The sequence below is a fragment of the Vipera ursinii genome (assembly GCF_947247035.1).
Source record: "Vipera ursinii genome assembly, chromosome: 3".
Classification (NCBI taxonomy): domain Eukaryota; kingdom Metazoa; phylum Chordata; class Lepidosauria; order Squamata; family Viperidae; genus Vipera; species Vipera ursinii.
Window position 1 is genome coordinate 45878754 of NC_139516.1, and position 22479 is coordinate 45901232.

The window sequence follows — 22479 nt, forward strand, 5'->3', positions numbered from 1 at the left end:
TAACGATAGCTAACTTTTAATAGTAGATTTAAAAGGATCCAACCGCAACTACCAAGACCAGGTATAACCAAATATAACTCAGCTTTATTATAGATATATTGTATCTTATGGTCAAATGTAATAAAAAACAATACAATAATATTATATGTCATATGGTGAGAGCTAGTTTGGTGTAGTGGTTAAGGTATCAGGCTAGAAACTGGGAAATTGTGAGTTCTAGTCTGCCTTAGGCATAAAGCCAGCTAGTTGACCTTGGGCTAATCACTTTCTCTCAACCCTAGGAAGAAAGTAATGATAAACCATTTCTGAAAAACCTCGCCAATAAACCTTGTCCAGGACTTGTCCAGGCAGTTTTCTGAAAACTGGACACAACTGAACAATGGGCAAAAAGGAAAAACAACAGGACAGTATCAAAATTCATTATTGTACACTATTTCAAGCTATAACAACAAAATAGGAAGTCTTATTTTATATTGATTTTATGTACCGTAATTCTACATAAAATAACACGCACTAATGAAAGGGAAAAGCACTGATTTCTTCAATCTAGGTGGAACTCTATTGTTGTATGGTGTAATAACATACAACAAAACCTGCAACAGATTCTTGTACCCAATTGAACCAAGGCAGGATTATCTTGAGTTTCTTTTTCATGACACGTTTCCTCTCAGTATAAAGTTGCTACATACTTATTGGTCTTTGCATTTCTTCTTCAACATTATCTCCATATTACTCTATGCTATCTTTGTACTCTGTCAGTGAGAATTGTGCTATTGCCAGAAAGAGCTTATATAAAAGGAATACAAAGCACTTGGAAACATTTGTGTTAACGGCTACCATAGTGTTATGGATGCCCCTATAGAAGGAGTAGTAGAGGAAAGAACAAGACAATGTTTCTTTTATGCCTGCTACACGGTGGCAGAGTATTTCATTGAACAGAGTATTCTTCAATTTACCCTTGAGAACTGCTGAAATGAGGATGTTAAACCTGCATGGTTGAACATTTGGCAATACTTTAGGAAAGGAAGCTGTTTGAAACAATCATGCTGGTTCTGTATTATGTAAGCAAACTCCAGCTATTACATTTGCAGACTGTCTACCTTGATTTCCCTACAAATCCATGTTAATAAACCTCTTAGAAGAAAAGCCCATTTTGCAGTATTTTTCTATCTTTTATTTCCAAGACACATGAAAGGGTCCTAAAAAGAGTAAGGATTGTGTAGGGGGAAAACAATCAGTTTTAACCATTAAAAACAGCATTCTGACTCCATTTTTACTGACTGAAACATTAAGGAATTGATTCAGCATAGTTCATCTGTCTCATGGTTTTCAATGGCTACAATTAATAGAGGATGCCCTCTCTTCCTATTCCAACTCCACTGTATAATTAAGCCTTGGGAAATCCATATCACGTTAATCAGAATTCCACTTTTCTTGGTCTCTTCATACCTGGCTTACATGGAATTGGCTGGATAGGAAGTGCCATCTGAGAATCTGGAGTGACAGGAAGAGGGTGGTGGTTGGGAGGAAAGGCTGGAATCATGACATAGGGCATGTTGACCTGCTGAAAAGAGTAAGGGAAGTGGTGGGCACAGAAATAGATATAGGACATATGAAACTGTAACAATGCTATTTGTCCAAACAGCCATTTTTTTCATATCCACTAGAGGCAGTAACAGAGAGATGTATATCACTTTCTTACTTCATATCCATATTGCAGTATCAAATGTTAAGTACTTAATGCAAATATCCAGACAACATATTTAAGGAAGTGCAAAACGTTTATTATTCATACCACAGCGGAAGAAATACTGAAGTTTCTTATCAACTTGAAAAACATTTTCAGTATGTATTTCTTTGCTAAAAGTGGCAACTAGCCAGAAAGGGTGGGTGGGAATATGAATTGAAGGAGGAAAGGATTGGCCCTTTACTCCCATAGCAAGGCCTCAAGTCCAATCACATTTAGTCTGAATCAAATCCTAATGATTTCACTGGCACATGCTTCACAGTCAGGCCCTGTGGATCTCAACCTCTTACATTTTGAAAAGCTGCTTTAATGCATCATTATCAAGATAACAATTGCTTCTATGTTAATTTCTGTACATCTAAGGATAAATAATCTACATGTAGCATTATTAGCCTTGTCTTGGCACTTCCAATTTTTAGGTGAATGCCTTCAATTAAGCCACACTTAAGTCCCATTTCCCAAAGAAAATGTATAACATTGTACCTGGATCTGCTGCTGCAGCAAGTTGATCTTGTGTTGTTGCTGGATAAGTTGTTGTTGTTGCTTGGCAATCTACAAGAAGGAAAGATGAGGTGGAACCAAGATCCATGCTAACTGAACTACAAACCTTAGGGCCACTTAGGGCACAATGCTCATTTATATAAAATAAAGGGAAGGCCACAAAAACAGCTCATGTAAGCAGAACTTGAATGCACGGATGCAAGTGATAACAAGTGTTGTTTAGAAAAGCAAGACACTGGGTACTAAAAACTTCAGGTGAAGTTTCCCATTCAGATTTCTCATCTCTTTCTCCATCATTATTACACAGAATTCCAGTGATGAAATTACCTTACTGAATAGCTTTAAGAAGATGAATAAGCACATATTTGACTTATTAGCACACGGACATACAAGTTATTGGAGTGAGGTGAAGTAAAACATGTGAAGATTATAATTACATCACAGTTGGGCTTGAAAATACCAGCAGTGAATAACTTTAAAGGAAGTTTGATGTCTCAGGCAGCATACTAACCTCCTCCTAAAGCAGACATGTCAAACACAAGGCCCGGGGGCCGGATCCGGCCCGCGAAGTGGTTTCATGTGGCCCGCGAAGGGATCCTGGAAACAGTGAGGGGACGGCCCCCACTGCCTTGGCCCTGGCCCAGAGACCCTCCTTCTGCCAGAGACCCTCAGATCTGTCCCACTCCTGCCCAGGCCCCCATAGGCACCCTTGATGCGAACGATGTAGAGCTGGCCACGCCCACCCAGTAGGCCATAGGCACTCTAGCCACACCCACCCAGTAGGCCACACCCACCCAGGCCATACCCACCCGGCCCCTTGAGGGCAACCGCAATGCTGATGCGGCCCTCAATGAAATTGAGTTTGACACCCCTGTCCTAAAGCTTGGGCTTTGTGGAGTTATTTAAAATTATGCCTTGGTTTCATCTGTTAAGAGAAGTTGTAACTGGAGCAACAGCCCTATCCATTCACATTACCATCATTTCTTCACAATAAGACAGTTTAATTTACTGTATATCCCTGCAGTTTTCACTCTGAATATGTATAGTTGGAATTTTATAATATCCTGTTTATGTAGACTGTACACCCTGTTGCTTATTACCATACTAAAATACACATAGTTGGTAATTTTTATGTCTTTATCTTTTACAGCCAGAGACTATGCTTTGTGGGGTGGTGGTGGGAGAAGTGGCCTTCAAGAGCTGCAGAGAAGGTGGGACATTAGCTTTCAGCCCTTGATTTTTTTGGAGTTGTGGGGTGGGAAATTGAGTAAAGCAGGAATATTAAACCAGAAAAGATTCCCGTTTTATATTGTGAAAAAAATCATATAAAATTATGATTTGCTGCTAAAAATGAACAATATTATCTGAGAAGATTCTAAGGCCCACAGAAATGGCCACAGACTAACCATCCCTGATATAAATATTTATTCTCTTTCTAAACCAGACATGTCAAACTTGCGACCTCGCGTGACATCGCGCAACGTATTGGGACAGTTTTGCCATTGCCTGCAATGGGGTGGGCGCGGATTCTGGATGACGCGTCCGGCCCGCGGGCCGGCAGTTTGACACCCCTGTTCTAAACTGTTTGCCTTTTCAGGCTGATCTGAATTGGATAAAGTCCTATTAACTCATTTAGCTCTATAAATCCTATATCATTTGAACTTCAAGTGCCAATCAGGAAACCTTCTAAAGACAAAAATCTCAAAGGCTAAGAAGGATAAATATAGCTACAAAATAGTGCTTTACTACCTACCTGTTCTTGCTGTTGCCTGGCCAGCTCCATCTGTTGTTGCTGCTTCTCAAACAGCATAGCTGCCATGTTCTTTTGCTCTGAATGGGCGGTCAGCAGCTGGTCCCTCAGGATGGACAGCTGGTTAATCATGACCAGCAGCTGTAATTCTTTCTCTGCCAAGCTTTCTTGGGTTCCTGGAGCAAGCAAAAGAAGTAGAGAAGAGATTAAGAGGAAGGGAGGGAAATAGTGAAATTTCATTCTGAAACATTAAGGTTGTCCTCTTAGAGGGTATCCTGAAAGTATCAAAAAAAATCTAGGGAATTTCCTTTGTAGAACAAAGGAAAACAGGGGAGACCTGTTTTGCAAGCTATAGGTCTGACATAAAAGGTCATGCAACATGCACTTTACATTTGGAAACCCAGATCCTGGCGAGCATAAAGAAAGAGGTCCTTCCGTAGACATAAGACGTTGCAGTTCTACAGTATCCAAAGCAGTTTATTTTTTAGTTTTTATTGAAAGATAATTGTACTCAAAAGATCCACAGAACTGTACATGAATTTGTTAAAAGATTAATTTCTCACATGATTGGGACCAATGTGGTTATATCAGTAGTTCAGCCTTTCTCATCCTGGTGCTTGGCAGATACATTGGAATACAATTCCTACATTCTAACTAGCATGATGGATCAGAATGTGGGGATATGCCTGGACAGTACAAAATTGGGAAAACTGTATTGTCTCATAGTGGGAAACCACTTTTTATATTGAATTATTTTTTATCCTTTAAAATAAAGCAAAATACTGTGAATTCTGATGGTATGAATTTAAAAATGTATTGGCTCTGAATTTAGCTTAAATGAAGTAGAATAGAGGGGCTTTCAATTCTAATTGGGTTAGTTTTCTCTGTTCTGGGCATTAATGCAATTCTGCTCACCTTTTACTTCTTTGGATTCCATAGGACTTTTCCCCAGAAGTCTCTCTTTCCATTCACTGGACAGTAACTTCTCAATGGTCGGCATCACTGTTGCAAGAAAACATGACAGGTTTGCAATTGAGAAGTATAACTGTTTTTTGAGCATTGTAATGCTTAATAATAGAAATGAAGCCTAGGTTGGGTGGTGGTGGATAATACTACAAGGACAGACCAAGATAATCAAGGAAATTGGTGACTTTAATTAAGCATCTGAATGCAAAAACTAGGACGGAACATACATCCCCCTGCCTCTTGTAAATCTAATGTTATTTAATTTTTCAGTGTAGCTATTTTCATAAACAGCAATCCAAGAATCCACTCTAACAAGGAAAAATTATAAAGATGTATAAGGAGCTGCATTTCTCTATGGCAAGCTAATTGTCTGCCTAATGTAACACTATCCATCCTATTTATACAATGTTGCTTAATTTTGCAACTGGAGGATTTTAACTGGTGATGATATCATGGGCCAGTGTTGCAATAGTCAATTTTAAAATGTCATTGCCCATGATGAAGTCCTTATAGCCTCACCTACAAAAGAAAACTCCAAAATGCAAAGAACTGTGCTGACCCAAAAGTGTATATGTGTCTATATTAGGTAAAGGTAAAGGTAAAGGTTCCCCCGCACATGCGTGCTAGTTGTTTCTGACTCTAGGGGCCGGTGCTCATCTCCGTTTCAAAGCTGAAGAGCCAGCGCTTGTCTGAGGACGTCTCCGTGGTCACGTGGCTGGCATGACTAGATGCCAAAGGTGCATGGAACGCTGTTACCTTCCCACCGTAGTGGTCCCTATTTTTCTACTTGCATTTTTACGTGCTTTCGAACTGCTAGGTTGGCAGAAGCTGGGACGAGTAACAGGCGCTCACTCTGTTACGCAGCACTCGGGATTCGACCCGCCAAACTGCCGACCTTTTGATGGACAAGCTCAGTGTCCTAACCCACTGAGCCACCACGTCCCTACCCTATTAGGTTAAAGCAAAAAAAAACACACAACTCCTTTTAAATTTACAGCTGATAGAATAAAGAGCTGGCAAAAGACAGTGAGGGAATAGTGGAGAAATTTGGATTCCCATCCTGAGATCATTCATACAAAACATATAGTGGTGGGATGAGGTGAAGTGGGAAGACAGCTTGAGAAAGTGGAACATGCACTGTGTCCAGTTTTAATAGTTTTCTTCAGCACCAGGAGCAGACCTTTTGAATCACAGTAGGAATTAATTGACTATTCAAGATCAAGCCACCCCCAACATACTTTGCATTATAACAGGAATTGCTCACAACAATATATTCTTCTTGGGAATGTTTCCCTGCTCCCCCTCTCTTATTATAAGGATTGCAGCAAAATTCAGAGGGACTAGGGAAGCCCGTGATTGTTGCCAGATGATGTCATTGCCTTTATAAATAAAAAAGACATTTCATTCTCACCCCTCCCACCATCCCAGCTCCACAACACTGCCAGAGCCTGAATATCACGGGTCCCATGATCTCAAAGCAAGTACTCTACTAGACAATTATGCCTCTTCCCAGCAACTAAAAAAAAGAAGAAGAAAGCCCAAAAGAAAGCCATCTGTAAAATGGATGTGTGTGCATCTCGGTCTACATGTGTGTGAAAGAAATATCAGGTTTGTAGAATGTCCTTCCTACCTTCTCTTAGATTTTTATTGAAATCCAATTTTTCCTGGTTGCCGACTGCAGGCTCCAGCACAGGGTTGCTGGAATCTGATGCCTTGTCCACTGGAGGTACAGATTCCTGAAAGATAGTGAGCCACTGTCAATCACCAGCACCCTGCAGGAAATTAAAAAGGGAAGGATAACAGATACGCTTATCTTCACAGTCTTACTTTCAAGCAGGGTTTGTCCAAACAACCTCTGGAGTTTGGCAAAGGAACTGCAGACCTGACTGGTGATTTAGAGAGCTGATTTAACAGATGAGGAAATCTCTGAGGTTTCCCTCTTTTTATCTCCCTTCACCCTTTCTCCCCCCCACCCCCAAAGTGTTTCACTTCCCAAGTTAAAAGTAAGTGGGACCCTTGGGACTGGCAAGGTATGCTTCATGTACATGTGCCTGAGAGAATATGGCCCACCTGTGGGAGGATTAGAGGATCAACAAAGTCACCCAGTGGCAAGGGTGATTTACTGGGGCTGTTGGAGCCAGGTGATGTGCAAGGAGCCTCCCCCTGGGTCAACTTATAGTGGCTCTCGTTCTTCTCTTCTGTTTTAACAGTGCAGTTCACCATATTCCCAGCTCCATTAAGCTCCAGCTGAGGAGAGACAAGGCTCCTCATGGACATCCTGGATGACAAGGAAAACAAAATATAAAAGATTATGAAAATGAGCAGGAAAAGAAGGGCCATGAACTTCACTCACTTTAGACCAGAGGTCTTCAAACTCGGCCCTTTTATGACTCATGGACTTCAACTCCCAGAATTTCTCAGCCAGGCATGCTGGCTGAGGAATTCTGGGAGTTGAAGTCCATGAGTCATAAAAGGGCCGAGTTTGAAGACCCCTGCTTTAGACAAAGACCAGTGTTCCAAATGTGAAACCAAGCATAACAAGGTTTCAGGCAAACTCAGAAATAATCAGATGGCTATTACTTCCATTGACACATGTCGTTCATCTTCAGAACAGGACTCCAATTTGCACTGAGCATGAATAAGCTAAACTATAGATTTCCTTATTAATTAAATCTATCTTCTATCTTACCTCCATCATTCCTCTAACTTATCTGCAAAGCACAAGAAATTGGTAATTTGGGATTAGAAAGAAGGACTGGTCCAGGATCATCCAATGAGCTTTCATGGCTGAGGGTGCATTTAAATCTGGGTTTCCCCAGTTACAGTCCAATTCATTTACCAATACCCAATGCAAGCTCTTACACCACACTTGCTGCACATGTTGAAATAATAATTAGAATGTTAAAGAATATGAGAGCCTTTCATTATTGGGAAGTTTGAAACGAAATAGCCTGTGTTCTTATATAGGATACTATCCAGACACTTAACTTTTGGGTTCATTTAGAGAGCCTCAAATATGTGGTTTCCCATTTATACTTCAAACCCAGATTCTGCTTTGTTCCGGAGAAAGACTTGTGCTTTATGAAAAACCACATCTTCATAGCAGCCATCTTATGACTAGTAGTCCAACTTCTTAAGATAGCCATTTGGAAGTAGAGCTCATGACAATTTCTAAATGGTTCTGCACATACAAAAATATTGGGGAATCCTGCCTTAGAAGATTACATTGACTGATTTACCAAAAACAAAGTCAGAATTTGATGAGTCAATTATTAAACCAGGTGCAAAGTTAAAAACCTCATACACATTTTATGCACAGCAACAGACATGCAATTTTTTTCCTGCACAAAGGCAAGAAAATCTTGCTCTGTACCCCTCAGAAGCAAAGCACTATTGTGCAGCCACACAATAATTTTCCAGTTCTAGAAAGACAAAATACCAGAAGCACAAAGGTTTAGGGGCAAAAGCAGCCATCCTAACTGGCCAAGTGCCACCATCATTGCCACTTGGAGTTCTGGAAAAGCACAGGGCAGTAATTACATAACAAACAAAGCCTGTCTCAAGCTGTGAATTAATCAAACGGCTGAAAATAAAACCTTCCTCTCAGGAACTTCAGACAAAAGAAATGAAAACAACAGGGCTGGCTGGGTAATGAAAAGCCAGCACACTGAATGGGGGACAAAAGGAAGTTGAACAATAGGGTGTTGGACAAAAGCAATAAAGTAAAGGGAAGTGTGACAGCTGAACAATGAGGCACTGTGCACGCCAGAGTTTCTGATCTTAGCAGGCTTTTTTATCTCAGTTCCCTGCCCTTCTATGAACAAATCATTGTGCTTTTCAGGCTATTGGGTTTCCTTTACCATTTGCTTTTTGGCTCCTGCAGCCATTCCGGTTAGAACCCTCTATGCTTTTCCATTTTCAGTCCCGTGTGCCCCTTTCCATGCTGCAGTCCACCACAGACCAAACAGATTCATCTTATGAAGACAAAAGGCATCCATGTGTTAGGGAGGCACACTGATAAGTGACAGTAACTCACACACACACCCCACCCCCAATATACATCCAATAAGACATGTCAGCTGATTACTATAGCCTTTAGCTTTCTCTTGCTCTCTTGCTCTGGATAACAATAATATAGGTCTTTCTGCCTGTGGCATGATACTGTCAAAGGAGAGAATCTTGGTCTCTATTTTTCCCTATTGTTTTATCTTGTGCTCAGAAGACATGGCTAAGAAGATCCAAACATGCTTCAACCAGAGGTTTTTTTGTTTGTTTTTTTGTTTTAACTGATAGATATTCTGAAGGTTTAGACAGCACATCCAAATTCAAGCAGCCAAATACAAGGAATTTGCTTCTATGCTGATCCCACAACTAAATAATACTGAATATGTAGTTACAGTATTTTCTGTGAAGCATTTTGTTTGTTTTTATCTATGTCCACATGCACACTTCCCATATATAAATCTTTGTGTACAGTGGAGTTTACTTCAAGTTACGCAAGGACTGAACCTGTACATGCACAATAGGACATAAATATAAGAGGGAAAAAAATGATTAGAGAAGCTTAAAGAACAAAAACAATGTAGTCTCGTTTATGGTCATGGTAGAAACAAGGATGTTGTGCAAGAACAGAAAGGTATGGGAAGATGTCACATGCACCTTTCTTTATTAAAAAGGGAGTCGATGCAACACATCCACCTGAACAACCACTAGCAATGGAGGAATCAGCCATCTAGGCAATCTCATTGATGGATAACACTGGAGGAAAGATTAAGTATTCATTTTCATAATCACTGCAGGAGAACTAATAAGAAATTTTGTGACAAAATATATTCTATATATACTTAGCAAATCTGTTGTTGCCTTAAGTTAGCTATTTAAAAAAAAACTTGAGAAAGATATCTCAAGTCCTTGCCATACGATTTACTGCAGTATGGGCTTTTTTCCCTTCCAGCACACAATGTTTTGAAGTGAAATATCAATAAAAGTGAAGTATATAAAGAATGATTACTCACAGAAACATGTTGCTTACGAAATATAACATTTATAGGTTTATAAAGCGAAGCAGGAGCACCTGTTAACTGCAAGGTAAGTCCAAAAGGAGAAGGAATCAAGTTTATCTGCATATAGCACATATGTTTCTAGTACAGTATGCATAGTATGTAGATAATTTTGTTCCTTGTCAACAGTGGTAACATTCATTAGTTATTTATGGCCATTCAGAATGGAATTGCTTCCTTAAAACACAGTGCTTTCCAAACTACTACCCTCCTTATGCATTGGAAGAACCAAAGTTCAGAACCAGCATAGGCTATGGTTGTATAGAATGAGGTTCATGGAAGTTATACTGTAATCCAATTTATCTGGAAAGTGACAAGTTGAGAAAAGTTGAAGCAAGGAGCATTATCATCTTTTCTTGGCCTTATATATATGGCAGAGTATATGCTTTGTCATGCATGGAATTTTAGTTGGATCCCAATGTTTTTTTTTTCCTTTTCATTATAATAAAAAGAACAATTTTAAATTGTATTTACAGGTAGACTAGTAAGTCAAATGCCTGGCTAAATATATTTCAATAAATATATTGATATTTAATGCTTAATATATTTTGTAATATATTTTAATAAATTTTAACAAATATATTAAATTTAATATATTTAATAAACTAAGCAAAATATAATAAAAATACGAGAAAATGGATCACCAAGAAAGGAGGATGTATGTAACTGATACAAGTTTACAAAAGTTAAACTCTTTCATCATACCTGGAGATATTTAAACAGATAGGGCAAAATTCAACTCAGAGACACTGAGAAAAAAGAGCTATATTCAGATACAATTGCAGGATTTGGCTGAAGTGATAGAAACATATTGGTAAAGACTTGTGCACCTATATATTCTTCCTGTTAGGCAATAACAGCTGATGGACAACTTTATGACCCCTGCCCTCTTTTTTTAAAGGTTGCTTTATTTTTAACCTTGATTTGGTTTAAATAAAGGATCCCTTTGAATAGAGCTCTCTCCTCTAAAGAAGGACACCTCCACATCCCAATGTTTAAATTGAGCACATTATCTTGAATATTTACTCCTATCTCCAGCCCAGAGGCATCATTACCAGAGATTTCAATGATTCTGTATGCCAAGGCAAGAGTCTGTTAAGGAGGGGTTCTAGCTACGTTTGCAAGCATCCTGTATTTGTTGCTTTGACACCTCAATGTTGCATGCAATGGAACAAAAATGAGCTTCAGGAGATGCACCTTTCTCTTTCCAGATGCAAGAAATGTTGGCAGGGCAGACTGCTCCACATTGCAGTAAATTGTACATGCAGAGCCTCAGGCCACCTTTCTCAAGTTATCATACCATTCGTCTTACAGAACAGCTCAAAGGGTTTGCAGAAGGTCAGCATGAGAGAAATGTAAAAAGGATCTTCAGGGCACCCTGTCCTGCAAAGATACAATGAGCAGAGATGAAAATGAATTGAACATAAAGAAGCTTGTGCTTTCGTCCCAGTCCTTATTACTTCAGAAACCCTGTTGAATGCATAAGCCCATTATGCCAAGGGGGAAAGAAAGCCATATTCTTGTTTGCAGGTCTTGCTTGCTCACTCACTGGTATGTAGCCATGTAAGGGGACTGCATTGTCATCCAGACAATGGGGGAATCAAGAACAATCAGCTGGTGGTGAGCTGAAAATGTATTCATTTTAAAAGAACACACAAAAGGAAAGTTTCAATCCCCCAATAGGTCAGATTTCTATTGTACTTAACATTTGTACCACTGGAAGTTTACTCTTAAAATGGGCTTGCTGCTTTAATAGGTGTGTGTTTGAAAGGAGACTCATTGTATTTTTATTACATGGTTTGCTGAACAAAAATACAGCCAGTTATACTTGTTACAAGGCTTGTTCCAGCAATAGGTCCATTCCCTATTCTAATAGTATCAGGTAGTTATCACAAAAGCCACGGGTGGGGGAAGAATTGCTCAGAACAGCAAACAATGGGAATGGGGACAATTGGCCTGGCACATGGAAAATGTCTTCCTGTAATAGGCCTTTTTTTATGTTTCTTTTTCTTGCACTGAAAGGGGAGGGGGGAAGCAGAGCTCAAAGTCTTCTAATGTACCAGACAAAGGGAAAGGATGTAGCTAAAGCTGAGACTTTTCTTAACAAGATTAAAACAGAATTTGACACTTGTGTGGATAATGAAACAAGCCAAGCAGTAAACTACTAAAGACAGCAACACAACAGTTTTTATGTTATTAAATAGTTGACATTTGTTTAGCTTTGATATTAAAAGATTTCTATGATAAGCAATCTTTTTTCATCTTGACAAAACAGACTGGATGTTGAGAGTTAAACAGTAAATTCATGGGTACATCATACAAAACCCTAAAACACAATTTAAAAATCCCACAACACGCTTAGCCAAAACTAATATATATTATAAAGGTAAAGGTTCCCCCGCACATGTGTGCTAGTTGTTTCCGACCGTAGGGGCCGGTGCTCATCTCCGTTTCAAAGCCGAAGAGCCAGCGCTTCTCTGAGGACGTCTCCGTGGTCATGTGGCCAGCATGACTATACGCCAAAGGTGCATGGAACACTGTTACCTTCCCACCGGAGTGGTCCCTATTTTTCTACTTGCATTTTTGTTACGCGGCACTCGGGATTCGACCCGCCAAACTGCCGACCTTCTGATCGACAAGCTCAGTGTCCTAACCCACTGAGCCACCGCGTCCCTTATAATATATATTATAGTTCAATGTAAAATGTGAACCTAGCTAATTACTTTCTAGACAGAACACATGAAGCTGCTTGTACTAAGTGGGACTACTGGTCCATGTAGATCCAGCTATGTTTTGTTTTTTCCCTTTGTTTTTTTTAAATACTTTTTTACCTTAACTGCAACAATTTTCACATCAATGCTTCCAGAAGAAGACCCTATCAGTTCTGTGCAAGAACCTTGAAATAGGGATGTGAAGATCCAAAACTTGCACAAATTTTTACAAATTATGTGTGAGGAGTCTCAGCCATAGGTGACTTCGATACTAACTCCATCAATTAAACCAAGAGATGAGCACCGGCCCCTAGAGTAGGAAACGACTAGCACGCATGTGCGGGGGAACCTTTACCTTTAACCTACCTCCAACTCTATAAAATAATGCTTAGTGTATAAGGAAAAAATAAACTGTTTCCAATAACGATAATCACCACAAATTATTTATAATTTTTCACCTTTCAGGGAAATAATCCTGCCAAAGTGGTTTACTAGCAGCATGAACTTTTGTAAACAAAAATAAATGTCTAGATTCCTTCCCATTCATTAGTTGGAATTAATAGCCCTATAGGGGTTGGACTGAGAGAGGGAGAAAAAGTCCAGCTGAGGCAGGCTGCTTTTCTTTTTCTTTTCATACTTTTTATGCCAAATAACTCTGAGTGAGGGTGAGAACTTTATGAAGAAGAATTATATTTCAGCAGTACAGTCATATCTATATGTTAAAGTCATTTTATATCAATTAAGGCCACATTCAATGTGGTTCATTTTGCTTGCATTTTGGCACTGAGAACTTCAAATTATCAAAGACCTAATCACTCTGATGTGGTAGTGGCAGAATGCAATTGAATACTATTAAAAAGGTAAAGGTTCCCCCGCACATGCGTGCTAGTCGTTTCCGACTCTAGGGGCCGGTGCTCATCTCCGTTTCAAAGCCGAAGAGCCAGCGCTTGTCCGAGGACGTCTCCGTGGTCATGTGGCCGGCATGACTAGACGCCAAAGGCGCACGGAACGCTGTTACCTTCCCACCGTAGTGGTCCCTATTTTTCTACTTGCATTTTTATGTGCTTTCAAACTGCTAGGTTGGCAGAAGCTGGGACGAGTAACAGGCGCTCACTCTGCTACGTGGCACTCGGGATTCGACCCGCCAAACTGCTGACCTTCTGATCGACAAGCTCAGCGTCCTAACCCACTGAGCCACCACGTCCCTTGAATACTATTACTGATACATTATAAACAGTCTTGAGCTAACTCTGATTCTAATGATGTACTTAAGTCTAAGAAATATAACATTGGTCGATTGTTTAGTTGGGGTTCTGGGTTGAACTAGAACGGTAGACATTTTGCTGCTGCTTGGCAACAACCCTACACAAAAGAAATCCACCTGTGTTTCACTGAAAGAGTATAGTAATGACTGCAACAACCTTACAACTTAATACCTACATTATTTCTTACAGTGGAATTTTTCTTCTCCAAGAAGCTTGCCCTCAGAGGCAAATTTGCATATCTAGTTAGAATAATCACCGAAGGCCGAGTCAAATTATTTATTAACCCAAAACTGAAATCTCTGAATGGTGCCAGACTCTCTCAACAGTGGCTTTGCAACTTTTCTACTCCTCCACTGTTATTTCTTTGTGGCATACATCCTGCTATTCTCACTCTTGCATTGCCACCCTTCCTGGCCAAAGCCTGACTATCTCTTCTATTTATTGTGCAAGGGTGGTTCCAGTGCCAGCAGCAAAAATATCCACCCTAGAACTGGCACCATGTGAAAATCTCAAGATCTGAAATCAGGAAATAACATCTTCTGTGATAAGGCGAAACTTTCAACTAGCTGTACATGAGCTCTAAACAAAGTAAGATGATTAGGCATGAAAATATTCTGTTCCCATTTGTATGAAATCTCTCACTGATATAAATGGACAATGAGAGCCAAGAAAACAAAAATCGCTGAATTTAGTAGATTCAGGTACTGCCAGTTTTGTTATTTGGGAAAATAATTATTTCTAACTTACAAATAAAAATTAATTAGTTTGATTCATCCATGCAAACTCATAAACGATGAGGACCTGTTAAACCACACTTAGTCATATTTAGAAGCAATGAAAAATGATTTACTTAGAGGAGCAACCAAATTCACAATATTACAAGTTTTAAAAAAACCCAGAAGAAATCAAGAGCAACAGGAAGCAATAATTCAAGTAGAGTAGAGTAGAGTAGAGTAGAGTAGAGTAGAGTAGAGTAGAGTAGAATAGAATAGAATAGAATAGAATAGAATAGAATAGAATAGAATAGAATAGAATAGAATAGAATAGAATAGAATAGAATAGAATAGAATAAGTTGGAAGGGACCTTGTACATCATCTAAATTCTAGTCCAACCCCCCCACATAAGCAGAAGACCCTGCACCATTTCTGACAGATGGCTGTCCAGTTTCTTCTTGAAAGCTTCCAGTGATGAAGCTCCCACAACTTCTGAAGGCAAACTGTTCCATTGGCTAATTGTTCTCACTGTCAGAAAATTTCTCCTTATTTCTAGATTGAATCTCTCCTACATCAGTTTCCATCCGTTATTCCTTGTCTGGCTTTCAGGTGCTTTGGAAAACAGGTTGATCCCCTCCTTTCTGTGACAGCCCCTCAAATAGGTTACAGTAGACAAAAGGCTTAATTAGTATATCTACCCCAGAAAGTGGATTAGCATACTAATTCTAACTATCTTAAGACAAAAAAAAACAATAAAATAAAAGAATATAATATTTACCAAATTTCAAGTAAAAGGTGATGTTTCAAAAAAAATGAGATGGAATAGCAATGCAGTTAGATGCTGATTAAAAAGAAGAGTGTGGTGGGGTTAAAAGAAGAGAAACAGAGAAAGTCAGCAAAAAATCATAATTACTTGAAAAAGAAGGTCTAGAAAGGACTTAATTTTTAGGTTGCTAATAGTGAGTTAAAGCCATACACCCTTGTGGGCTCTTGTCTAAAATTTTGATTTTATAACCCAAATTTATTAAAGCATAAAGTGAGATAAAATAACAAATCTTGTTCATCAATTGAATTATTGTAGACCCAAAATCACATATTCCAGAGAGGAAAACCAACAAAAGCTTAAGCTGTAACCATTGAACTACAAATTGGATAAAACTTTTTTTTAAAAAGCCAATAATTAAAGTTTTACTGGAGATCATAAGTTTTGGATTTCTTAAGTTATTCACCAAATCCATTTGTCAAAGTACTCCAAAATTTGCAAACAATCAAATGTGCCAGTGAATCTTGACAAACCCTAGACAAGGCCTGTGTCAGCCCCACCAGTTCTTTGCTATTCCTTCCCTTACCACTGTAAAAATCTCATGCTACTAAGTTCTGTATTAGTATACCATCTTAAACCAATAACCTTTTGAATCAATCAGATATTACTTTAAGGGATACAACCCTTGAGTTTACTAAAATACCGTAGCCTGTATTTTGTCCAGGTCTAAAATCAATGTTCCTACTTCACTCTAATGTCTGCTATTGGACTCAGTGTTTTATCAAAGAATAAGGTATCTTTAATGTAACAGAATGATCGATCTGGACAGTAAATTAAAAAATGGTCCAAGAAATAGCTTATAGTCAGAGGGAATCAAGGGAGACTTTACCAATCTTGATCAAGACAGTGTCTAAAGAAGATAATCAGAGAAAGAAGATCAGCTAAGAAAAGATAAAATAGTAGTTTTAAGCATTTACAACAATGGTTTGGTTGATATAGGCAATAATGACTTATCTATAGGCAAATGCTGCTCGGTGGTCTATTAAGAGGATGGTTACCACTGGGTCATTTTTTTCCTGCCAGGCTGTGGATTGGCCAGTTCAAAGATTTCCTTCATAAGTTTACTAGAAAGTTGATGATTGGTAACTGCATGCGTAATACCAGTTTACTCTGTGCTATCAGGAAATGTCCTTTGGTTTAATTGGTTGATGTGTGTGTGTGCGTGTGTACGTGTATGTGTGTGTGTGTGTGTGTGTGTGTATACACACACACACACACACACACATACATATATTAGCAGTTTATTATCCTTTTGTTTCTGAGGCTCCTTCAAGTTTCTCCCAGCTGAATTGTTTTGTTAGGAACACTGTACCTGAACTGCAAAAATCTAGATGGCCACATAACAACAGCAGAGATGTGGGATTTTCTGTACCTTTTCACTGCCATCTAGATTTTGGATTTTATTGCTCAAATCTTATATTCTTATGCTTATTCTAGAACAAAATGAAGAATTCTGGACCAAACCTTTTGGACAATCTCAAGGTATCACAGTACACTCATACAGAGAACAAGCCTATAACATAACAATAAGAAGACTACAAGGCTCTTTCACTTCAGTCTCAGCTATGTACCTGCAACCTCTCACTTCATTTAACAGGCTGATTCCTCAAGAAGAATGAACTGAACCAGTATGTGTGTTTGTATATGCACAATATACTACTCACTATAGTCTATCCATTATAAATTATCATATTTTTATTTTATATATATGTATACTTCATACTTAAGTTACATCAAACTGCAGTCATTTGTTTAGAATGTATTTTTAAAAACATTGTTTTAAAGTAATTGTTAATATCCAACACAGTTTGGCTTCCAAAATGTAAGAAAGTAATGGCGTTTATCATCTCAATACATAATTCTTATTTATTTGTACCCTGCCTTTATTTATAACAGTCATGATGGTGCAGTGGTTAGAATGCAGTATAGCAGGTTAATTCTGCTGACTGCCAGCAGTTCAATTCTTACCAGCTCAAGGTTGACTCAGCCTTCCATCTTTCTGAAGTCTATAAAATGAGGAGCCAGATTGTTGGGGGCAATATGATGACTCTGTAAACTGCTTAGAGAGGGCTTTCAAACACTGTGAAGTGCCATTGCTATTATTTTCACAAATAACTCAAGGCTGCAAACATATCCAACACGTCTTCCTCATCCTATTTTTCCCACAACAACCCTGAGGGGAGGATTGGTCTGAGACAGAATGACTGGCCCAAAGTCATAGCTAAAGTGGCATTTCAACTCTTGGTCTCCTGCTTCCTAGCCTGGTACCTTAACCATTAGACCAAATTTCTAAAGTAGGCTAGATTTATTTAGTCAAAAGCCTGAGTGTGGTTGCAAAGTGATGCATCAGGTGAAATACTTTTGGTGCATCTATTAATATAACATGGATATCCTGTGAGCCAAATTCCAAGAGAACCTGGAACAAAGAGGAACTATTAGTAATAGTTCTGTAGATATGCCCTATATTCAAAACAGGAAAAACAAAGTCAATAAGATGAACACATTAAGGTAACAAATGAATGTGTGTACATTTACAGTATTCAATCCTGAGTCTCATTGAACATGGGACTCTTTCTGAATGTGGTTCAGAAATCTAAAGTTCAAATATGGATGCAAAACTTGTGACTTGTTAAAGGAGCATATTTAATCAATCATGAAACACTTTTAGTGGTTTCCAGCATTTCTGAGCCCACAATTGCGTAGGTCAGGGGTAGGCAACCTGGGCTCTTTTATGACTCGTGGGCCTCAACTCCCAGAATTCCTGAGCCAGCTGGCTCAGGAATTCTGGGAGTTGAAGTCCACGAGTCATAAAAGAGCCCAGGTTGCCTACCCCTGGCTTAGGTTTATCTTTAATACTCTGCATATCTTTAGATCCAGGTACCTAAAGAAATATCATCAAAGCACACTGACAAAGTTTAGATTCTGGCTTTACTAGCATTATCTAGAATAGATCAATGCTTCTTAAAATGTGATCCTATCCCCCAAGACCCTCCCAGGGATCCAAAAAAATGAAAAATATTTGCCAATTATTAAAGATATTCGCAAAAATGTAAAACAATGTCAACCTTCATTTTTATTCATTAAAAATATTGGTTTTTATGAAAAATATTGGTTAGTATCTAATGGGTTTAAAGTTATTTTTACATAATTCAGTATTTTGCAAATGCATTAATTTGAATTTTTAATGTGGTAAATATCAATAAATATAATCCATACAAACATGTTTTTTAAAAGACAGAAAGGGTCCTGAGAGCAAATGTTTTTTTAAAAAACCCACTGATCTAGATACATATTTTTCTTACAGATGAAACAGTGTTTTTCACACTATGTTTTTTTAAATATCTTGAGTGACCAAGTGACCTGAAGATCTTAAAATCCTGTATATTTTAGTAGTAGTACCTGAATTTTCTCAACAATGATAATGCTAGAATAAGGATTTTTTTAATGTTGTTATTCTTTTGTTTAGTTGCTGCATTATAGAAACACAACAGATATAGAAAGCTTGAATGACCTATACAAGAAAACAAGGCTGCTTCATAAAAGCATGTCACCACTTGATTATGCAAAATGAAGTGTCTACAGCTGAATGTGGGAATTAAATCAACTGTTAAGCATTGCAAGGTGATATGAAAGGTCTTTGCACTGTTTGATCTGAGTTGCCTCATTCACACATGCAAATAATTGTTAATCATCATATGATTAACATACATGTATGAACTGGTTATGGCAACTCCAAAAAAGGACAGAAACCAGATTTTAAACATTGTGTTTTTCTGATATCGAGATACCATTCACAAAGCAGTGCAATAAGAAAAAATAATTAAATATTATTATTTTTTTTAAAAAAACAACTCTTAACCTCTCTGTAAAGTTTTCTTGATAACAAGATGGAAGAGGTTTTCCAACACCTTCTCCCATGGTGCTTTCCAAACTTCTCCATCCAGCCTATTGCCCAAGTAGTCGTCTTCATATCCATGTAACAAGCTGGTCCAAACCTTCCTAGTTTTGTTTTGTTTCTTAAATTAGCTGCTAAAGGTAGCTCAAATTTAAATATGCATAAAATTAAACCAAATTTAATTTTAGTGCTGGCCTTACTTACTCCTTAGACTGCACCCCTTAGCGTGTCACTGAAATGTCAACTGTCTCTGACATGATAAAAAAAGCAATATATGTCCCTGCTGTAAATGATACTCAGCATTTTAGGGCTTTTTGTATATTCAATCTACGTTGGACAATTTTGCTTCAATCCTGTCAACACTTACCACATATTACAGTTATAGGAAATTCTGAGTTCTACAGGCCAATACAAATAAATCTAAATTTTGGGGATCATTCCCCATAAAAATATTTTGCTATTCAACTATGCTAATTTTTTAAAGAACCTTATCATTTATTTATACTAGCCAGAAAAATGAAGTAACTTTGACATGGCTATTCATCATGATTAACCAATGATCGATAGCTAAGAGTAGGATAGAGATTTATTATCTTACTAGTATGCATCTCATCCAAAAATAACCAAGTTGACTAAAAGAGGTTAGTCAAATAACTTTAGATATTTGTGGACACATGAATACATTTATCCAATAACTCTCTCCGCTGTTTGCAGGTACGTTTTACACGCAGCAGCCCATTTTACACAAATATTCCTCTATCATGTTTAGCTAGGAATAGAGAATGATCAAAATAACCTAAAAGTCAAACCCATTCTCACCAACTGCAAATACCAGGATCTTCAGCTAGTTCAGTATCAGGCCTTCTTAACACTAGCTTCAGAATCCTTAAATTGAGTCTCCATCAGAATATGTATTTTAGCTAAATTAATAATAATAATAATAATAATAATAATAATAATAATAATAATAATAATAATAATAATAATAATAATAAAGTTGGAAGGGACCTTGGAGGTCATCTAGTCCAACCCCCTGCTCAGGCAGGAAACTTATACCATTTCAGGCAAATGGCTGTCCAGTCTCTTCTTAAAAACCTCCAGTGTTGGAGCATTCACCACCTCTGGAGGCAGGTTGTTCCACTGGTTAATTGTTCTAACTGTCAGGAAGTTTCTCCTTAGTTCTAGGTTGCTTCTCTCCTTGACTAGTTTCCATCCATTGCTTCTTGTCCTGCTTTCAGGTGCTTTGGAGAATAGCTTGACTCCCTCTTCTTTATGGTAGCCCCTGAGATATTGGAACACTGCTATCATGTCACCCCTCACTCTTCTCTTCGTTAAACTACACATACCCAATTATTAATTCATTTATTATTTGAATGTAGGAGCTAAGAATAGCAGGTACAAAGCTAACTCATCTGGTTCTTCTTCAGTCCTATGAGATAGATTAACAAGAAAAATGGTCTGTTTCAGTATAATGTCAGAAGACAATCAAACTTATTGAAGGATTGCAGAGCCCCACACCTGACCTCAGTTAATGACTCAGCAAATGCTACCTGAAATCTCATTGTACTGAACAGGGATACCAGAAAGTAACATAGACAATATGATGTCCTTAGATAGAAATTGTTGCTGTTCAGAATGGAGACACCAATGGGAACAAAGCTCCTGTTAAGGCACAAGCTGTTCTGTGGCATCTCCAATACACCAGAGTAATCTCTCCTTAGAATTAAGGTTCATCTCTGTTACAACATTCCAGAAATTAATCAAAGCAATGCCTTCCAGAGCATTTAGTGGTTAGCGCACTGTTGCCATCTCTAGTAGTAGTATAAGATATTTCTTATTGTTAATTGGATAGGCTTGCTCTATATGTTTTTGTTTTTATTTTTTTACCTTGGACATTTTAAATTGTCAATATATGTCACAGATTGTTTGCTGTGATTATTAGTATAAACTACCAAGTCTACTGCTGATTAGTCAGCTAATTAATTAAATATGCTGATAACATCACAGCCTTATCTCTTCTATCACTGTTTTTAATCAAGGATCCATATTGTGCTTTTGAGAGTATGTCATGTAACTCAAACTTTGGAATGAGAAATCGGAAGCTAGCATACTTCAAATGAGCAAAGATAACAGTGTATCTGCAATCTAAGGACTGGAAGCTACATCAGTCCCACACAATCTCTCTGGATAAGGATGGATGCTCCTCATGAGGACACCATAAGATAGCTGTTTCCGACACATCTGAACATTGGGAGACAAAGAAAACCATCACACTCTCAACCATGGTAGAGCTTTTAAAGGAGACTAAGCTCTTAACCTCACTTTCTAATCACTTTCAGAAATTACCTATTTAACTATCTTAAGGCTAATAGAGGTCTTCAAAAGGACAAATTTGCAAACCCACCTGGTCAATTTGCCTTCAGTCTAGAAAAAAATAATTAAATATAAGCATAAGAATTTTAAAAATTTGAAATGAAAATTAAAAGCTAAATATGATTTTAATTCAAGGAAGTTATAAATGAATGAAGGAACAAGACAAATTTGGAATATTAGGACTTTTTGCTACAAGAGTTTGCAAATAGTTATATAAACAGTGCCTTTGTGGGAACTAAATTATTTAGTTTAATTTAGGTCATAACAGAAATTTGAGATTTGATGATTTTAGAAATTGAACACTAGAGGGGACTAAACATTCCAGGCATGAAAGGAAAAAGGAAAAAACTAAGATTTTGTTTTTAATCAGCACTGGGATAAAATGACAGAAAATATGACAGTTGAAATACTCTAGGGCAGGGGTGTCAAATTGCTGGCCCGCAGGCCGGACGAATCATCCGGAAGCCGCACTGACCCCCTGTCCGGCAATGGCAAAACTGTCCCAATACGTTGCACAATGTCACGTGACATTGCGACTTTGACATGTCTGCTCTAGGAGATATTTTAGAAATAGGGACAGAAACTTGTACCTACAGTGTCAGCAATGTTCTCTGCTTCTGTGGACATATTATGTCCAAAAGTTATTTATTCGCCTAGTGTGCCAGTTGCGCCCC

General features: G+C 38.1%; 1 protein-coding gene across 5 annotated transcripts in view; it reads right to left on the reverse strand.

Moving 5' to 3' along the window:
* The window catches only part of SOX13 (SRY-box transcription factor 13), a 66008-nt gene that overhangs the window by 13047 nt on the left and 30482 nt on the right, over window positions 1–22479 (reverse strand). For 3 of the 5 annotated variants that reach the window (XM_083358282.1, XM_083358281.1, XM_083358279.1), the window contains exons 2-7: window positions 7035–7242; window positions 6595–6700; window positions 4914–5000; window positions 4002–4174; window positions 2231–2299; window positions 1450–1564 (exon numbers count right to left, since the gene is read on the reverse strand). In XM_083358282.1, coding sequence (XP_083214408.1) covers window positions 1450–1564; window positions 2231–2299; window positions 4002–4174; window positions 4914–5000; window positions 6595–6700; window positions 7035–7241 — 757 coding nt within the window. In that variant the 5' untranslated portion in view covers window position 7242. Of the gene's footprint in view, window positions 1–1449; window positions 1565–2230; window positions 2300–4001; window positions 4175–4913; window positions 5001–6594; window positions 6737–7034; window positions 7243–22479 lie in introns of those variants that run through there. The other 2 variants (XM_083358280.1, XM_083358283.1) reach the window with 2 other exon arrangements.